Source organism: Magnolia sinica, chromosome 6 (assembly GCF_029962835.1).
Source record: "Magnolia sinica isolate HGM2019 chromosome 6, MsV1, whole genome shotgun sequence".
In the NCBI taxonomy this organism is placed as follows: domain Eukaryota; kingdom Viridiplantae; phylum Streptophyta; class Magnoliopsida; order Magnoliales; family Magnoliaceae; genus Magnolia; species Magnolia sinica.
Genome location: NC_080578.1, coordinates 72,466,947 through 72,488,888, shown reverse-complemented (window position 1 = coordinate 72,488,888; position 21,942 = coordinate 72,466,947). Strand labels below are relative to the sequence as shown.

Genomic DNA, 21,942 nt, shown 5'->3' with positions numbered 1-21,942 from the left:
TTTTTTATTTTTTTTTGGGTAATTGTTGTTGGTGGGCCACTAATGGACGGTTAGGATTTTGTCTGGGAGATTTTTTTGGGGCATGGCGCTTATCATATTGAAGGTTATGATCACTGAACCATGGGTGACACTTGTTCTAACTAGGGGTGCACATGGTTCGATTTGGTCTGGTTTTGGGGTGAAAACCGGACCATTTGCACGGGAATTGGAATCGGACTGTAAAAAACCAGTTCGGTTCCACGGTTCTGGGCTTTTTGTAATCCAGCCCAATTGCATAGTTTGTTTTTATAATCTGGCCCAAGCTTCTCTACTGAATTTTCAAACCTTTTGGGTTCCCAAAATGATTTTGCTACCAACGTCTATTCATGTTGTGATCCATTTGATGAATGGTCTGGTTTTTCATGTTTTAAAAAATAATTTAATATTTATTGACCGAGGGGTTCAGTTCTGGGTTCGGTTCTACGGTCAAGTTCACAGTCCGGCCAGTCCGGTTCCACAGAACCCCAAGCCGAACTAAACTAACTGGTTCTTTGATTTTCAGAACAGGAACTGGTGCACTTTAGAACTGGACCAAGCCGTGCGGTAGGGTCGGTTCCGGTCCAGTTTACTGGTTCTGTGTGCACCCCTAGATCTAACCGAGAGCCCCAGAAACTGAAACATCGATATTGTAATTTAATTTCTTGATGAGTCTGATCCATGGATAGGATGGACCCACCAATTACTAAGTATCTGACAACTCTATTCAAGATCTGATGGTTGAGGATCGTCTTGCAATTTTATTGGAGGCTTCGAAGGTGATGCTCTGGTTGTATTTTGAACGTGGGGCATGTATCCTTCTATGGCCGCATAGTGAGTGTGACCATCCCCTGGTGGGAGAACCACCGTTCCAAAAATTCTCCCTCTATATGTGGACGGTCCTCACATTGTTTCTACCGGGGGTGATTATTCCAGACAACCTCTTCATGGGGGTACCAAACACATGAACTACCAGCATGGTTCCTTTTTGTGGAATCATGTCCGGTTGTTAGAACTTTTGCTTCATGACCTGATCATTGTGGGGGACAACTGTTTGGACGGCCAAGATAACGACCTGCATGGAAACATATATAGGTGCCTGTGATGTGGTACTCTTCCGGCATCTCGACGATTCTACCAACCCAATTAGTCTTTGGAGAGTACTGGTGACTCGGATGTCTTTACTGCAGTTAGCCTACATGCCTCTCCATCTTGGCCATGGGCCAGGTAGTAAGCGTGGCCCACCAGCTCTATTAGCTTTGGCTGTGTGATCTAGAGCTGTACACGAGTTGAACTGAGTCGAGTTTGGCATCTGACCCCAACTCGAACTCGGATCAGCTCAGTCCTCAAGCCTGACTGGCCAGCTCGGCTCGGTTCGGTCAGCAGCTCAGGCTAGTTTGAGCTAAGTTCAAGCTTGTGCGGCATTTTCTCAAACACATGGAGCTGAGTTTGAAACAACACTTCGTTGAGTCATTTCATCAAATACTTAGTTAGCAACATCGATACCAAAATAACCGAGTCACTAAATTAGTTCAATCTGAGTTTGAATCGAGTTGAGGTTTGATCCGAGCTCAAACTCAGCTCGAAACTTTTTCAAGTTCCAAAAATCAGCTCAACTCGAACTCAGTTTCCAACTGAGTGCTAACTCGGCTCGTGTATAGCTCTAGGACTATCATCTAATCAAAATTTGGGATGGACTCAGGCTTTAGTCATTTAGCCTGACCAGCTCAGCCTAACCTGCGGCCCCACTTCATATGTACATATCTTTCATTCTAAAAAAATTTATGCTATTCTAATCTTCAATTAGGTGCAACCATGTATCCTGAACATTAGCTTTTCAAGGCACTAGTGTATCTAAATACACATATCACTGACCTGGCTTAAACCAGGCCTCCCATTTCCCAGCTGAAAAATTGATGAAATCCATGTTAATAAGTGTCAATCTTTCTAATTCATCCCTTAAGTGGGCCATGATCCTGAACCTTCATAAACCAGCCTACCCCATTTGAGTATTTCATTGGATAGTTCCCACTTCCACGTAAGATAGATACAAGCTGGATATTTGTATGGTTAGATTTGTCCCAAGCGAAACGTACCACACATATCCATCGCAAACAAAACCATACACGTGGCAGCAAATGAGCAGTCACAGTACATTAACGAAGAAGAAACTACTAGAATATGGCTTCGAACTCTCCTATAAATACGCCCCCTTCCTTCTTGGAAGCCTCGTTGCAGGATAACATCTTCACAATAGGCAACCAGTGGCGCACGATTAGCTACCATGGCAATCGAGGTGCGCATGCTCATCAATTTCACCGAACCTTTTGCTAACATGCGCCCCCACCCCTTTTTTTACTTGCATACACCCATTTTGGGAATTGGGTTGCACCATTTCAATTCCCAACATGGAAAATGGATGTATGCACAGTCAATCGGGGAGGGTGTAGATGTTAAAATTCCATTGCAATATTGCCCCTGTACATGACGGTAATTACAATTCCAGGCTTGGTTGACGGAAGAAAGCGATGAGGATCAAAGACTCCCTCACCACCGAAACCCGAAGGAGTTCGTCTCCTTAGAAAAGCTTGCAGGTATTGTTTTCTCATCTTATCTTCAACTTCTACTCCCTAAAAATTGATAATTCCACCACCCAAAAAGGGTAATTTGGTCATTACCATAGTTTTAGAACTGATGTGTAGCTGGGTCAGGTTGCCTCAAAGATTCGAACGAGTCTTTACTTTAGTCGACTTGATATTTAATAATTAAATTATATAAATCAGGAAATTTTACAAAAAAAAAACCTACTTAATATAGAATTTAGATTCTGGTGCCTTTTTCGAAAAGGTTTTCAATTAGCTACCTAAGTAGTATGTTTATGTGAAATTCACCCTGACCACCAGGTGTGTCACTTGATGTTAGGCCTAGGGACCAAAAATCTGCCTCATCTGTGATTCAGGTGGACCACATGATTCAAGACAGTGTACATGGCCATGCTCACCCTCAAAACTGTTTCCCTTGGTGTCGCTCACCTGAATCATGGATGGGCCTGATTTTTGGGCCACATGCCTAAATTTTGGTATGACATCTAATGGTTGGAGGGGATTTCATATAATCATCATGATGTGCAATCAAGGGTGGGCGTCTCTATCCTAACCGTTTCCTTTGTTGTGGCCCACCTGAATCAAATGTCAGCCTGGCCTAACGTGGGACTACAAGTCTAATGATTAGAGTGTATCTCTCACATAAACATCATAGTGGACCCTGCCAAAAATCAAGTCCCCCCTAATATATCAGCCGAAATATGGGAAGCGGTTGGGAGAGGGACGCACACCCTTGATTTTTGAAGGGGCCTATAGTGATATGCATTGGAAATCCACTCCCACCATTAGAATCCCACATTAGGCATAGGGCAAAAAAATGAGGCTAACTTGTGATTCAGGTGGACCAAACCCAAGGAAACAATTTGGAGAGAGATGTCCATCCTTGATTTTTACAGGGCCCATTTGATGATTATATGAAATCCACTCCAAGCGTTAGATGCCACACAAAATTTAGCCCCGGGGCTCAAAAATCAGGCTCATTCATGATTAAGACTGGGCCATGCTAAGGGAAACTGTTTGTAGGGTGAGCATTGTCCTTTGCACTGTTTCCAATTGTGTGGTCCCACCTGAATGGGTCCGATTTTTGGGCCTGCCTAACATGGGCTGAAGCACCTGGTGGTTGGAGTAGATTTCATATAAACATCACGATAGGGCCCACCTGAGCCAGTACCCCCTTTGTTTGCATGGCCAACCCCAACTTCCATTAAGAAATCTAATGGAAGGTACTCCAATGAAAATTGCTTAAATTAATGGTTACCATAATATAAATTCTATATTAAGTTGCCAAGTAGGTAGTTTTTTTGTAAAATTGCCTATAAATTATAAATGAAGCATGCTCCACTTCTCTCAAAGGACTACAAGTTATAATGTTTCTCGCTGCACTGGGACACTTAGACAATTCAATTGCTTGATTCACAATGTACATTATTAGCTCTAACACAAATTTTATGGGATACCATGCAAATATCCCACTGATATGACAATTTGATTTATCTGATAATTAGCCTTTCACTTGTACGGTTCAAATCATTTACACAAAAATAGGTCCAATCAATAATTTGATCAATCTATTTGCTGGAGCCCATCATAGATTGTTTATTATTCCAAAGAGTCACTTTTGTTAGACAATCCTACCCATCCCATACATGGCTCAGGAAAAGGATGGCTATAAAAATAAGAACAAACCAGAGAGGTTTTGGATCATCCGATCAGTGCGATTTTTGCAAAGTAGCCCATAAAATGTGTTCTTGACTTAATAGACAGTTCAGATTGATCAATTAGACTGTCCAAGTGGCAGATGCAACTAGGAGCACTATAACTTATATTTCTTTGAGACCAATGGATCATTTATCTTTATCAAATATTTTAAATAGTTATAGAGAAATGCTCTTGTGCTCTCTCAGCTAAGTTATATTGCTCCTGATTGCATTTGTTCACTTGGACAGTCCAGTCGATCAATCTGAACTGTCTATTCACTCCAGAACACATTTCGTGAACTGCCATGCAAAAATTGCATTGATTGGATGATCCAATCCATCCCTTTTTTATTTTCACATGCGCACACACCCAAATCAAGGATGATCCAACCCATCCTTGTTTTGGCCTTATTTTCTCTAGTCAACCCTTTTCCAAAACCATGGATGGGATGGTTATATGGCCTAACAAAAGTGATTCCTTGAAATCATTAGAATCCATGATGGGTCCCAATTCCTAACAAATGGATGGATCAAATTATTGATTGGACCTATTTTTGTGTAAATAATCTTGACCCTATCCATATTAAAGTCCAATGATGAAATGATTAATATTTGTTGGATCAGTGTGATGTTTGCATGTTAGCATATGAAATTTGCATTGAACATACAAACAGTCTGGAAAGATGTATATGACTATCTAGATGTCCCAAGGCAACTAGGCGCACCATAACTAATGGTGCTCTGAGAGCATTGGAGCATTTCTCACACTGATATTGATAAAAATATAAAAATAATAGAAGGGAAAGCCTTTTTTCCCCACACTCTTACACACTACAATGGGTACTCAAACCCGTGGCCTTTGTGTTGAAACTCTTGTGAGTCTACCACTGGGGCATGACCAGAGACCCAAGGGAAAGCCAAAAAATGATTCTTATCTTGTTTGTTAGAGTGTTGCTTCTTCTGCTTGAGGTCTTGTGTTTGAAATCCAGATTTTTACTCTGTTAAAAATATGAGTCATGTTGAGTCGAGTTGAGGCTGAGTCAGGCTTACAACTAAGTTTTCACTATGACTCAACTTGAAATCTTGCTTAGTCGAGTTATTGGGTTTTAGAACTATGTTCATTACCAAAGGGTGTATTTTTGGTACCAAATGCACCTAAAATCTTTCATTAAAAATTAAAAAGCTCTATTAAATGATCCAATGCTCTTAGAGCACTGTAAGTTTGATGCAAGACATGTGATCTAACCACTTGGATGCAGGAGATTATTAACGGATTAATCAAAGTAAGTCAAATACAATAACATGTCATTTTACCATGATTAAAAGAGTACCAAATAAAAAATAAAATTCAGATTTTCGTTAAATCACAATCCCGCACAAGCATAAACCACATAAGTATGAAAGGCCCAATGAGAGATTGGAACTCTCACGTTAGCATAGGTATGGTTCTAAGTCAATGGGCAGATTTTCGCAATTCTAGAGTTAGGGTTTCTAGGCGTTTTGGGAATTTTGGGGGAAAATGGGAGATTTAGGGTTTGGGAATTAAGGATTTAGAGTTTCGTAAGGAATTGGGTGATTAGGGTTTTAGGGTTTGTAGAAGAAAAGTGAAAGAGAAGAAGGATTTGATAAGAAGATGAGAATTAAAAACAAAACAACTTTGGAAGAGAATAAGATAGAGATGAAAAGGATAACTAGGCTTCACACCTCTGGATTCACACAAAGTAGTCTCTTTCACAGGAGAATCTCAAATCACATGAGAGAGCATTTTCAAGCAAAAGAGTTGTTTTTCATTTCATCGTTATGGGCTAGGGCTGGACGTCCTCCCTTATATAGTCTCAACACGTGTTTTGACAAAAATACCCCCCACTTAATAAAAACATACCTCACATGTCCCGTGACGCAATAAACTGAAAATAACTTATCCTAAACTATAAATAACCATCAAAACTGAAAATTAGTTAATCCTAATACTAATGACCAAAGTGATCAATGATCATGAAGATCTAATTGCTCGATCGAAGGATCCACATGATCCAATGGTCCGATCGTCGTATCCTCGCAATCCAACGGTCAAAACTCCCCACATATATCTTTCTAGTGTAAGGTCTTCGAAGATGCACAATCATACATGTGGGGTCTTTAAGTCCTTAGTGCAGCCCACTTGGGCCCATGTACAAGTCATTGAGCCAAAGTGAAGGCCGGGCTAATCTCCTCCTCCTCTAGTATACTCTAAATGGTTGGATGTCCTCATAATCTCCCCCCTAACTGAGAAGATACCTTTGGCGAAATAAAGCTGCAATACCGCTTCAAAAGATTCGGGTTAAGTCGCTGAAGATTCTCCTCTGTGAGTAGGGGTGTACACGAACCGAGTTAGCTCGACTTGAAAAAGCTTGATTCAACTCGGTTCGAAGCTGAGTTCGAGCCAAGCCAAGCTGATTTTTTGAGTTCGAAAAAAATTTCGAACCGAGTTCGAGCTTGCCCGAGCTCAACTCGACTCGGATCGAACCCCAACTCGAAACGAACTCGAATCAAACTAGTTTGGTGACTCGGTTACTCTGATATTGATGTTGCTCACCAAATGTTTGATGAAATGACTCAACGAAGTGTCGGCTAGTGGCAAGGAAGGAATGTATATGAAACAAATACTATTTTTTCTTAATTTTGATATTGCCTGTAAGTTGTTTGATGAAATACTTGTAAACAGCTATTGCTATTTTACATACAGTGAGAAATTGAAAGTACACTGTTTGTGAAAATGCTGCAGAGGCTCGATTTTGGCTCGAACTTGGCTCGAACTAGCCCGAGTTGTTGACCGAACCGAGCTAGCTAGTCAGGCTCAAGGACCAAGCTGAGCCGAGTTCGAGCTGGGGTGAGCTAGTGGCCGAGCTGAGTCGAGTCGAGGTCAGCTTGACTCGGTTCAACTCGGTGTACACCCCTATTTGTGAGCCACGTGCAATATGAAATTGGTTGATGTTTTTACTTGACTAGATATTTCTCAAACCCCCATGTCAAGTGGAAACCACCTACTCGTCCAAAATATCATCTATATCTACTTTGCTTATAGGTATGTATGGTAAATGTGGTGGAGGCTGAGAAGAGGGGTCAGGTAAGGTCTATGGGTGATGGGACAAGTCAGGTGTGTTATCATTTGGGTCAGGAGAGGGGTCTTGGAAAGGCATTAGATCTTCCACATCGAATGTAGCACTAATACCCATGCTAGGTGTAAGATTCACCAAGTACGCATTGGGACCTAATTGTTTCAAATTTTTATATGGACTAGACTATGTGCGTGTAATTTTTTAAAGGTCACCTGTGGAAACTGTTCAGGCCTTATCCTTATCATCACTTTATCACCTATCTGATATTCTTTGAACCGTTAGTTTCTTATATTTTTCATTACTTATGTTAAGACATTTTCGAATCTCCGTATGTAAGTCATGAATGTGGCGTGCAAATGCATCTACAGACTCTGAAAGCCTATGGGAGACTGACATGGGAATAAGGTCTATAGGTGTTCTGGGCTTATAACCAAACACACAAGGGGACTCATGCCCATTGACCTATTGATTGAACTGTTATATGCAAACTCGGCTACAGGTAAGATTGCGTCCCAAGTCCTGATATGGTCACCCACGAGACATCGTAACAAGTTCTCTAACTCTTATTGACTACATCTGTCTGACCGTTAGTATGAGGATGGTATGTCGACGAGAATTGTAATCTTGTGCCCATCATGTGCCAAAGTGTCTTCCAAAAATAACTCATAAACCTAACATCCTCGTTAGACACGATGGTTTTCGACAAACCATGTAAACAAACTACCTCTGCAAAGAATAGTTTCGCGATGTTGGAGGCATCGGGTGCATTTGAGCATGGTAGGAATGGGTCATTTTAGAAAAAAACGATCCACTACCATGAAAATGGAATTGTGCTTCTTAATTGTCTTGGGAAGCCTAAGCACGAAGTCCATACTGAGGTCTTGCCACAGAGCGTATGGCACTAGCAAAGGTGTGTATAAACTTGTGTTCTACTTTTTCTGCTTTGCTAGCTGACAAGTCCGATATTGCCCTATAATTTTGGTTACATCTCGCTTTGGACTTGGCCAATAAAACTTGTCCTCTGCAAGGGCAATAGTCTTTTCACGACCAAGACGATTGGCTACTCCACCGGCATGAAGCTCCCAAAGAAGGAAATCTCGTAGGGATGTGCGGGGAATGCAAAGTCTGTCTCCTTTGAATAGACAACTATCAATTAGGACAAAACCACCAACATTCATCTAACCATCCAAAAGTGAAGCATATACTTTATTGAAATCTGGGCACATGAGATATTCGTCCTTCAAACTCTCAAATCCAGTGATTCAAATGCTCATAGATTGAAGTAATGTCACTCTATGGTTAAGGGCATCAACAAGTTTGTTCTCGACCTCGGCCTTGTGTTTCAGAACAAACGAGTACTCTTGAAGAAACTCAATCCACTTGGCATGCCTTGAGTTTAATTTCTTTTGGGAGTTAAGATAACATAAGGCCTCGTGGTCTGATAACAAAATGAACTCTTGTGATAGTAAATAATTCCACCAATGACGTAATGACTGGACTACCGTGTAGAATTCCTTGTCATTAGTAGAGTGAGTATCGTTGCTTTGCTTCATTCAACTTCTCAGTAAAGAAAGAAACGGGGTGTCCCTCCTGCTCCACCTATACCTACCCTAAAGGCGTCACAAGCAACTTTGAAGACTTTAGAAAAGTTAGGAAAGCACATGACATGAACCTCTATCATCTTGTCGTTGATCTCCTTAAATGCTTTTGAGTTTTGACGCATCGCTAGTCCAGTTGAACTCCCCTTTCTTTATGTTATCTGTAATGGGGGCCATAATGGAACTAAAGCCTCTGGTGAACCGCCTATTGAAGGTAGCTAAGCCATGAAAGTTGTGTACCTCATAAATGTTTCGCGGCTTAGGCCAACTCACAATGGCCTTGATTTTTTCGGATTCGCAGACATCCCTTCTGATAAAATATGAAACCTAAGAAGATAACTTTATCTGACATGAACGAACACTTCTTGAGGTTTACATATAACTTTTCTTCCCTAAGGGCGTGTTTGGGCAGTGGGATTAGAAGGGATTAGGTGGGATGGGATTCATCTGGTCTTATGCCAATCCCACTCCATGTTTGGGAAGAATGGAAAAGCTTGGAATTAGATTAGATGGAATTGCATTGGGTCTCATGCCAATTTCACCCAATGTTTGCAATTGTGTAGGTCCCACCATGATGTGTGGGCTATATCCACACCGTCCACCAAATTTTCAAGATTATTTTAGAGCATCGGCCAAAAAATTAGGTAAATCTAAAGCTCAAGTGGACCCCACCATAGAAAGCAACGGGGATTGAATACTTACCGTTAAAAACTTCTTTGGGGCCACATGAGTTTTGGATCTACCTCATTTTTAGCCCATGCCATAAAATGAGGTTACAAAACAAATGAACAGTTTAGATATAACACGTGTGTTATTCTCAGTAATTTCAAATGATGGTGGGTATATCCATTCGATGTATCACCGTATTACCAATAAAGCATGACATTAATCTTATCTCATGGCAACAGGGGACAATCCCTGCCATGGGTAATAATTATGTTTTTTGAATCCCATCCCACCTAATCCCTTCTAATCCCACCGCCCAAACACGCCCTAAGGATCTTGCAAACTTACCTCAAATGGTGTAGGTGTAGTTCCTTGGAGGTACTATAAATGAGAATATCGTCAAAGTACACCACCAAGAACTTCCCTATAAAAGGTCTCAATACCTAGGTCATCACACGCATGAACGCATTCGGAGCATTAGTTAAACCAAAAGGCATGGCCAACCACTTGTAGAGCCCATCCTTCATTTTGAAGGTCATTTTCTATTCATCCCCCGGGCAAATATGAATCTGGTAATACCCACTTTTGAGGTCTTATCTTTGAGAAAATCGTGTCACTTGCCATCATGTGTAACATATCATTAAGTCGCGGTATGGGGAAATCGATACTTGACTGTGATTTTGTTGATGGCCCAACTATCCACGCACATGTGCCAAGTGTCATATTTCTTAGGTGTAAGAAACGTTGGCACGGCACGCAGATTCAAACTCTCTTGAATAAAACCCTTCCTAAGGAGCTCATCTACTTGCTTCTTCAACTCCACATGCTTTGTAGGGTTCATTTGATAATGAGGAAGGTTTATTAGAGTTGACCCAGGGAGAAGATCAATGGTATGCTAAATGTCCCTCATAGGTGGACGCTTGTCCAGTAAATCCTCAAGAAAAACATCATTAAACTCCTCTAATTCCGGACTCACCTCGGGTGACAACTTTGTACTAACCTCGGATGTAGCCTCCCTAGCCACGAGGGCATACATCATCGAATCCTCCTTAGTCTCCCGCCCAAACTCTTTGGTGTTCAATATGTGGAGAGACTTGGGCTGTGATTTCCTCACATCCTTTTGTCCACCATTTTTAACACCATCTTTATTAAATTCCAAGGTGCTCTTGAGCGAAAGAGGATTTAACTTTATTTTCTTGTCCTCATGCATGAAGGAACATACATTCGAGCGATCAAATATTGTTACATCACAATTAAAGAGCCAAGCTTGCCCAAGATGATTTGGCCGACATCCATAAGCAAAACATCACACTACAATGAGTCTTTATAAGATGTGAATTAGACGGGAACAAGACAACGTTGTGAGATTGGCATAGAGGACTCATCAACTCATGAAACTCTACAAGGCTGAGGGTGAGGAGTGGGCTTCAAGCCTAAACGAGAGAGAGTGCTATTGGAGACCACATTTGTACAACTGCCACTATCAATGATCACTTTGCATATTTTTTTTTTCATCACACTTGGCATAACTATAGAAAATGGTATTATTGCACCAATCGCCAATCCCCTTAGACTGAGCTAAGACGCATTTAACAACTGCAAGTGGTACCTCCTCATCTTCTTTTACATCACTAGCACCAATTACAAGGTGATATTCTTCTTCTTCACAGTCATCTTGGTTATCTTCATCTTCGTCATGCTCTTCAATCACGAGGGCCTTAGGTCGTTCTTTTGTGGGACACTCATAAGCGAAATGGCCATATCCTTGGCAATTATAGCACCGCCTAGGTTCGCCTTCTCATGAACTGGTACTAGTGATTCCTTTACCCTTGAAGCCTTTTTGGTTACTTTGTATGCCAGAAAAGGGTTTGGGTTGACTCCTAAAGTAAGACTTAGTTGCCTGGGGAGTAGTCTTAACATTGGTCTCACGGAAGCCAATTCCTCTCCCAAATTGCGGTTTTAAAGCTGCTCAAGTTCTTGCACCAACTGATAGGCATGCTCGAGGGTGCCAACATCCCGAGAGAGTAGATCACGTTGAATATCGGATCGGAGGCCCATCCTAAAACGAGAAAGAGTCACTAGTGAATCCTCCTCGACATTACATCTCACATTGTATTCTTTAAATTTGGTGATGTATTCCACCACAAGCATTATTCCCTGGCGAAGGGATTGCCATTAATTCAATAATTTCTAGCGATATGAGAGGAATATATTTTTCCTTTAGCACTTCCTTCATCTCGACCCAATTTACGATTGGGTTTTGCTCAGACCTTTCTAACGTGCGCTCAAGATTGGTCTACAACAATTTAGCTTGGCCCCCCAACTTCATCTTGGCGAACCTCATACGATAACGATCAGACGTCTCATACCACTCAAAAGTAGTGGTCCATATCCGCAAGCTAGTCGAGGAAAACCTTTGGATCCAGATGACCATCAAAACTAGGGGTCTCGATCTTGACTCTTTTCAAAATCCCCTCATCTGTATTATAACAAGCATGATACTTTCCAAGGGGTGGCTGGGTACGCACCCCATTATGGCCAACACCTCGGCCACGACCTCTTCCACGTCCTCCAACGTGAACTCCCACACGAACTTCTTCTGCACGTCCCACTTGAGACTGACCATCTTTTCCATTATCTGGGTTTGCCTGAAGGGAAGTCTCCAATTGAGCTATATGATTGTTAGTCGCTGTCAGGTGGTTAATTATGGTTCTGCTTTGAGCCTTGAGGGCCTCCATTCATCTAGTTATGGCATTAAGAGTATTGAGAATCAAATCTTGTCTCATTGTGGTAGGGTGAAGACCAAAACCTCACCCAAAACGTGTGGGCATACACAAGGGACAAATTAAGGGGCCTAAAACTTAAGACTTTAAGTACTATGTTATGACAAAGGAAAAGTGACGAACCTAGACTCTGTATGTAATGAATGCACTAACAAGACTCTAGATGTGATGAATGTGGTAACCCTATGCATACGTATGCTAAACTCCTTGCTATAATACCAAAATTTGATGCAGGACATGATCTTACCACTTGTATGCAGGGGATTATTAATGGATTAATCAAAGTAAATCAAATATAATAACATACCATTCTACCATGATTAAAAGAGTACCAACTAGATAAAAAAAATTCAGATTTTCGTTAAATCACAATCCCACACAAGCATAAACCACGTAAGTATGAAAATCTAAGGCCCAATGAGAGATTCGAACTCTCACGTTAGCATATGTATGGTTCTAATTCAATGGGCAGATTTGCACAATTCTATGGTTAGGGTTTCAAGGGGTTTTGGGAATTTTGGGGGAACATGCGAGAGTTAGGGTTTGGGAATTAAGGATTTAGGATTTCATAATATATTGGGGAATTCGGGTTATAGGGTTTTTAGAAGAAAAGTGGAAGAGAAGAAGGATTTGAGAAGAATATGAGGATTAAAAAAAAAAAAAAAAACTTTAGAAGAGAATAAGATAGAGATAAAAAGGATAACTAGATAAAAAGGATAACTAGGCTTCACACTTTTGGATTCACACCAAGTAGTCTCTTTTCACCAGAGAATCTCAAATCACATGAGAGGAGCCTTTTCAAGCAAAAGAGTTGTTTTTCATTCCATCATCATGAGCTAGTGTTGGACGTCCCCCCTTACGTAGTCTTAACACATGTTTTGACAAAAATACCCCTCAATAAAAACACACCTTAGATGTCCCATGATGCAATAACTGAAAATAACTCATCATGAACTATAAATAACCATCAAAATATAAATTCAGGTAATCCTAATACTAATGAGCAAAGTGATCAAGGATCACAATGATCCAACCACTCGATCAAAGGATCGACACAATCCAATAGTCCAATCGTTGTATCTTCACGATCCAATGGTCAGAACTCCTCAAATAAGAAACCCACATGCATCTTCCTACTGTAGGGTCTTTGAAGATGCACAATCATACATGTTGGGTCTTCAAGTCCTCAGTGCGGCCCACCCGGGCCCATGTACAAGTCATCAAGCCAAAGTGAAGGATGGGCCGATCTCCTCCTCCTCTGGTATACTCTAAATGGCCGGGTGTCCTCATCAAACTTATAGTGCTCCTAAACCATTGGATGGTCCAATCATTCCATCTGGACTGCCCATTAGGCACAACATACGTTTCATGGAGCAAAAATCACACTGATTGGATTATTAGATCCATATGAAATTTGGCTTTTTTTATTTAATAGAGATTCAATTTTGAATCCATTGATGGGAAGATTAGGATGTTTTAAGTGTTGACTATAAGATGCAATAGATAGATTGTTTGAATTATTTATTGGGCTTAACTTTTAGTAGGTGATCTTGGCTGTCTATTTTATAGGCCGTTGATTGGATGCTAGGATGTCTAATTGGTTTGAATTTTACATGGTATGCACGAAATGTATGCTGCACCTAATGGACAGTTCAGATCAATCGACTGGAGTTTCAAGTGTCCCAATGCAACTAGAAGCAACTATTAACTTAATGGTTCTATATATGAGAGCACTGGATCACTTCTCAAACTTAAAAATCAGTATCATGGGCTTATGGTGGTCCTGGGTTGATTTGGGCCCCATATGATGTATGAATGTTATCCAACCTGTCCATCAGTTGGTCACCTCATATTAGTCCAAAATGGCAAAAAGCAGCTTGATACAACACTGAGTGGGCCAAAATGCAGGGAAGAATGTGAGATGGATTGCCCACCCTTGATTGACACAGGGGACCGCCTGAATTTCGAAACAGCCTGTTTTTTGACCCGACCCTTCATCCTGACCAGATTAAGGGTCTGATGGCCTGGATTTCCTAAACAAAACCATGGGCCCTCCACCCAAATCAAGGGCGGACATCCCTCCCAACTTGTTCCCTGTGGGGTGGCCCCAGCTGATTCATGGATCAGCCTGATTTGAAGGCCGTAGAGGTAACATGTGCTGAATATGATGGATGTTGGGTTTTATGCATGCATCACATGGGACCCACATCTGCCTGGAACCAAATCAAGGTACCACTTGAGTGTGCCCATATAGAGAAATAATCCACTGCTCTTAGAGCATTACAATTATTGTGCTCCTAGTTTTATGGGAGCCATTGGTTGGGCTAATTGGTCTGGGCTGTCCATTGGGTGCATCACAGGTTTCATCGGCTACCAAGAAAAAGTTACACCGATCGGGTTATCTGATTCATCGGTAATTTGCCTATTTTATATAACCATCCATTTCCCAAGCTATGGATGGGAGTCATGTGATGCTTAGGGTGGTCTGATTGAAGTGAAATCTTTGAAACCATGAGCGATCATAATAAATCAAAGCACATAGATGGTTCAGATCATTGGACCCACATTTCCATAAGTGATCTTGACCATCCATTCTATTGATCATCATTCAGATGCTTAGATTTGTCTACTTCTTGTGTTTTTAGTAAGTAGCCCATGTTGCACCTGAAGGACAGTTCAGATAAAATGATTGGGGTGAACTGATGTCCACATGCGGCAAGGTGCACCGTAACTTACAATGGTATAAGAGCACTAAATCATTTCTGGCTGCTATATTTTATAGATACAAAAATCTTAGCATGACCAAATTAACAATCGAAGGGTGGGGGTGTTATATGTTTTTTTTTTTTTTGTTTTTTCTTTTTGCAGAACTGGGGGTGTTATATTGGCACTTGAATCCAAAAGATTATGATAATGATGAGGAGCTGCGGAAAATCCGAGAGAGCAGGGGCTATAATTATATGGTGGGCTCCATCTCTTGCTTTCTTCCTCTTTTGTAATTTTTATATTTTTAGATAAGAGGCCAGTTCCTATACAACTGTTGTAGGTGAGAATTTGTGCAAATAGCTGCATGTGGGGCCCACCATGGTTTGTGTATTGCATCAAACCTGTCTAGCAGGGTCATCCTACCATTAAAATGTGACACACCAAGAATCAGGCCAATCCTATCATCTGGTGTGCCACACCATCGAAAAGAATGTACAACCACCCAAACATGTGGATAAGTTTTATAGGCAAATGAATAAGTATCAGGCATTTATGTCTACATGCATATGAATAAGTTTTTAGTAGGCTAAGCTTCATGTACATCAGTTGTAGAGGATCCTGGCATCTTGAGATGGATCATATCATCTATGAGGCACAGTGTTACACAGTGCATAAGCGGCATTGGACATCAGGCTAGTCTGAGCATCAGGTGGGGCACATTTAGGAGGACAGTGGTTGGTTAAAAAGGATTGGATAATGGTCAATATTTAATAGCACAAGCGTGGCCCACCTAATGAGAAGACCTGCCTAAATTTCAAGCTGTGGAATACACAAGGTGCAGCCCGCATGATGAGCATGCTGGGTCTTGCTCACTCGTTAGCTTGGGACACAGCCTGCAAGTAGCCATCACAGTTCTCAAATACATTGTGTTCCTAGAAGTTTGGAGGTGCAGGATTACTCTCTGTAATTTTTGGTGGAGCCCATGCAAGAGGTGAAGAATTGAACGGCCTAAATTGATGCACGCACACCATTTGGTCTGTGGAGATGGCTTATACACCAAATTTCAGTGTAGAAATTTCAAGTTTAGCTTTGTTTATTTTTTGTGGTTGCATGGTATCAGGACTTTCTGGACTTGTGTCCTGAGAAAGTGGAAAATTAGGAGGAGAAGCTGAAGAACTTCTTTCGAGAGCATATACATGCAGACGAAGAGATACGTTACTGTCTGGAAGGCAGCGGTTATTTCGATGTGAGAGGCAAAGACGACCAGTGGATACGAATCTGGATCAAGGAAGGGGACATGATTGTTTTGCCGGCCGGGATCTACCATCGCTTCACATTAGACACTGGGAACTATGTGAAGGTGAGTCATAGCATGTAAGCTTGCATGCATCTATACTTCAGGGATGTCCTTGCACATGCCACCCACTCCTGCTTACAAGCAGGAACAAATGTAGAGATTCATACCATCTCTCTTGTGGCACCACTATGGTTGGGCCAGGGGTGAAAAGTTCACAATGATTGGACAGTCCTGGCTGTTTGATCAGTGTCTTGGCAATGAATGGCTGAAACAAAAAGTGACAAGAGTCTCTGCAAGAATGCATTGCTTGGACAATAAAGTGGGCTGGAGTCCTTGACCTGCAGTTTGATCCTGATACATATAATACAGTTAAACGCATGGTCAAAAATTAAAAATATAGGCTATAATCCATACTCCAATGGCCAAAACAATTGATTAATCAGATGTTTGTAGCATATAATGGAAGTGACTTTTGGGCGGTGGACAACGCTAGGTTGGGATGACCAGGCGGCTTTTCTCATCTGATTAAGGTGGATACTGCATGTGTGGCAGGATAAGCACACCATCCGTGGTAAAGTGCGCGCGCGCACACATACACACACACATATAGTCCAGGCAAGGCGCAACATGCCCAAAACACCCAGCCGTGCGCCTGGGTCGCCTTTGACTACAATGGGTGTGAGTGGATTTTGTTTATACAAGTGGTGAGACCATGAGGTCATTACTGAAAATAAATGATCCAATAAGGTTGTGAATGCACCATGATTTTGTATTTTAGGAAGGGTTCTTTATATAGCTTCAATGATAGTTTTGGGGTATGAAACTTGTGCAACTTGATTTTTTTTTTTTTTACAAATAGTATTTGGGTTTGCAAGATTAAGTGCGCGGAAATTGAGTTTCCATGTGCGTATGCATGCTTGCTCATCCATGGATTCATGTGTTGATATGTATGCTTGCAGTTGATGCGCTTGTTTGTCGGAGAGCCTGTTTGGACTGCTTATAACCGTCCTCAAGAGGATCATCCAGCAAGGAAGGAGTATATCAAGAGTCTATCAGAGAAGGTAGGTTTTGCTCTTGAGGCTCATTAGTTTGGATATTGGTGAAGCCTACCACATAGACCAAGTTATAAAAGCTTATGTATTTTCAATGGATTGTGTTAGTGAGCATGCATACCTACCATTATATCTTTGTCTGTATATGTACATTGATGCCATTTTAAAATAAATGCATGGTCATCTCCATTAGTATCTAATTGATAACTATGGACCAAATACATTAGCTATTACTTAAAAATGTCCTCAAATTCATTTGTTTTCAACATGCCATCATCAAGTTAGAAGATATAGAGTTCACTTCTCCTTGAGGGTTGTCAATGGATACCCAGATCCATGGATACTGGAAGTATCTGATCCGATTTAATTAGATTGGATCAAGATTCTGTGCCTGCTCAATAATTCGGTTGGGTTGGAGTACATGGGAGTTGGATCTGTCGTTGATGTCTTGATGTCATTGAGCAGATGTCGATGCCATCAATAGATGCTCGATCCCATCGAGAAAATCTGAAAAATCCATGTTGGTTGCTGGAACGTTTTAGAGTTGCTACTCGATGGCATTGAAGGAGTTCAATGCCATCGACAAAATCCTCGATGGGGTGTCGATGCCATCAAAGGTCCCATCGAAGATGTGCACAAAATTGCGTAAGTGTGCAAGTTGTTTCCTATTTCGGTTGTAACACTATATATACCAAGTGTAATCGTGATTTGGGATAGAGAGAGGTGTATTAGGGCTTTCTAAATCCTTTCTAAGGGTTCAAGGGCATACTTACGGCTTGTGAAAAGAGATTCGAGGCTTGTTTGAATCGGTAAGCTACTATATCGTGTAACTTCTGCTTTCATAGTGCATTACTCGTCGCTTTGTACCGTGGGTTTTTTCCCGCAAGGGTTCTTCCACGTAAAATTCGGATTGTTCTTGTTTGGGCTTGGTTGTGCAATTGTGTGTACTTTGCTTAATTCGTCACTGAGTGTTTCCACGGTTTCCAATAGGATCCAAGTAGAAATTGAGTCAAACAGGTACCCAAATATGGATTTTTCTTGTTTTTTCCTTTATTTAATTGTACTTACTATATGAAAACCGTACAAAAGGCATTTTTGTAGTAGGGATACAGAAGACCGATTCTGGATGCTTTCCATTTGAACTCTTAACTGGTTGTCGAAGCTAGACGCGACGGGACCTGTCGGGGTACCTGAATCTAGTTGGGAGTTGGATCTAGTGCCTCATATAGGGTACACTTGTTCAAACACGATAAGACATTATGGTGGTACCCGAATCCAATAAGATTTGGATTAGTACCTCATCTTGGCTACCTTTGTCAAGATCCGACTTGAACAGTATCCAATTCCCTTAGTCAAGTCTAGATACAGGCAAACCATTTCCTGATCTGAATGGATTTGTTGACAGCCCTATGTCTCTTGAGTATTTACCTTTAACTACAGCTAACACAAAATGTGAGGAAAAGCTTCGGGTGTAGGATTGGGGAAGCATCTGTTCAAAATATCACAGTTATAAATTTAGCTATGAAGCAGGAGCAGGAGTTCGACCACAACTCAAAGTGGGAGTGGCACTTTGATAAGGAGTCTGTGCAACCAAGCTTCCAATTCCACCTAGATAGGGTAGTCCATGTGAATGACTTGTAACCTTTCTTCATCATCCATCCTCAAGCAACCACTAGAACAATAATGGTTATGCAATCACTGTAGTTTTATATATATATATATATATATATATATATATATATATATATATATATATATATATATATATATATATATATAAATTTTACTGTGGTGTATTACAGTGGGATGATGGACACGAGTCTCACTGTTTGCACCATAATTCTAAAACTTTCTAGCTCGACTCAAAACTTGGCTGAGTCAACTCAGCGAGATTTCGTGTTGAGTCCTTAGGAAACTCAGTTTTGTAACTGACTCGGGCCAGACTCGGGAAGACCTGTCAAGTTGACAGGCAAAGTCAATTGACTTTTTACCAAAAAAAAAGGTCTATTGACTTGATGCGACTCACGGTGATTCGAGCCAAGTTATTTGTCTTTTCAATATGGGATATAATAAATTCAAATCCACAACCTCTTCAAGGCGAAGTGATGCTCTCAACCACTAGACGATGCTCTACTTTGTTAGTTCTCTTATTCTATAATACTTATACATGACTATTTGAAATCTGACTAGTATAACAGATATTTTTAATTTATAATTTTAATAAATATCGAGTTGAATTGAGCCTGATCTGCATGAACATCGAGTTGAGTTGGGTTTTTGGGTTTATAAACTATGGTTTGCCTACCATGGATGGTATGGCCTAGAAAATTATAAAAAGAAAATCAAGCAATCCTATGTTCCTAACCATCAGATGGGAGGACTTTAGAGGATTAGGAAAGTACAATTAAGGAACTACCTTGTTATTCATATTCTATGGATAAATTTCCTCTAGTCAGGTGCTCGGTGTTGTCTGATCAATATGACCTTGTGGTCATCTGTTAAAGTCTGATCTCATACATATATGGTGTACAATGATAGAGTGCATGTAGGATTGTTTTATAGTCTTAGGAGATTATGACTGTGATTCCTGCTAATCAGGTGCTGCTTCCACTTTGAATTGTGCTTCAGAATCATGCTCCCATTCCCATTTCCTAGTCATTTATACTTGCCAAAATGTTAAAAAACAGATGCTTCCCTGCTCTTGCACCCAAATCTTTTGCTGCTTCGCTTCACGCTTCCTGCAACAATAGTTGAGACCTTAGGAACACTGTTGTGGAAGTAGGAACGCACAGTTGGGGATGGACATATGGATTGTTGTTTTTTTTTAAAGGGTCTGGTCGGAAAAACAAAGATGATCCTGAACTTACACTGGTAGTTTAAATACAAGCAGATGTTTAGGGTCCTTACTCTTGCTCGGGTGGTAGACTCTCAGGAGTTTCAACTCCCGGTCAAGGGTTTGAGTACCCATAGGTGGTGAAATTCCACCAGCGTGAGTGTGTGGGGTGTGTGTGCGTGTGTTTAAAAATAAATAAATGAATAAAATACAAGCAGATGTTATTCTTGTGGTAAACCATCTATTGATTAGCCATTAGAGCCTCAGATCAGGCCTATGACATGGGAGTATTGATGCTCTGAAAGGTTCTTTCATTGGTTTCCAATGTTTGGATATCACCAATTCCATTGAATTCAATGTAAATTGCAAAGGTTTTCCATGTTTGGATAGCAAAGAAAAAGGAGGATCCACAAATCAATGAATGCCCTTTTCCATAATTTGTATTCTTCCATATAAGAAGAAACTATGTGACCGTTGTCTCAATAATATTAGGTTCTCACTTGCTATTCAAACAAGGCTCATAAACATGAAATCCTGGACCAAAAATCCTAAGGGGGTACCCATGAATGTGTAAAATTATTTACTTTTGTAATTCCAGCAGCAATCTGAATGTGATAATCAGGTGGAAAACGTAAAAATGGTGGGGCTCACATGATGTATGTGACTTATCCATGCCGTCCACCCCTTCCGCAAGCTTATTTTAGGGCATGAGCTGAAAAATGAGGCAAATCCAAAGCTCAAGTGGACCACACCACAGCAAACAGTGGGATTTGAAGGCACCGTTGAAATCTTCATGGTGGCCCCAAAAGTTTTGGATGAAGCTGATATCTGTGTTTTCACTTTATCCATGTCTATGTATCCTTATGAACAGGTTAGATGAAGGAAATAGCTTTTAATGGTGGACATCTTTAAGACTGCTCTTTCCTGTGGTGTGGTCCAGTTGAGCTTTGTATTTGCCTCAATTTTTGGCACATGCCCTAGAATGTTATGGTAAAATGGATGGACGGCATGGATAAGTCACATACATCACAGCGGGGCCCATAATTTTTAGTCAGCCCTTTCACTGATCTCCATTTTAAACATTTGTACAAAGTAATTAATAACTTATTTCCTGCATTTTTTTTCTTATTTATTTTTCCTAATAGAGCCAAAGACGGATTTAAAAATCAAACACCCTTAGCGTAGATTAGAATCCCAATGGGGAAATAAACTTACAGAATTTGCTATTTGAGGGAGGAGATTAAGTTCTTATTTAAGATGGAGATTGTGGAGTAGGATTGGCCCACTGTGATTAGATCTTGAAGGATTCCATGTCTTTGAAGACTCTTCAGTTGCTAATTTTTTTCTTTTTCCTACCTTTGGGAATTTGTTTGGTAATTCAATGGTAGAACTTTTGTATTCCAAAAGTAGAAAGGATGGATGTGTACCAAACAAGGTGAGTTGCCTGAGTCCTTAAACCTCAGGTTGGGTAGATGATTTACCACCCGAGCCCAGTACCAACCTTCAAATCAGGGTTAAAACCCAATACAATCTGCACAAGAGAAAGAGAGCCCACTGGACGAGGACTGGGTTGGGGCCGGGCCAATCTCTGTTC

The 21,942-nt window shown here is 40.8% G+C and overlaps 1 protein-coding gene across 1 annotated transcript; it reads left to right on the top strand.

Moving 5' to 3' along the window:
- Nucleotides 1-2,158: 2,158 nt before the first annotated feature.
- LOC131248861 (acireductone dioxygenase 1) lies at nt 2,159-17,748 on the top strand. Its single transcript, XM_058249351.1, is given in 5 exon segments — nt 2,159-2,311; nt 2,522-2,609; nt 15,329-15,423; nt 16,287-16,526; nt 17,423-17,748. Coding segments are annotated over 5 exon segments (564 nt in total). The 5' UTR covers nt 2,159-2,299; the 3' UTR covers nt 17,552-17,748.
- Nucleotides 17,749-21,942: the final 4,194 nt, after the last annotated feature.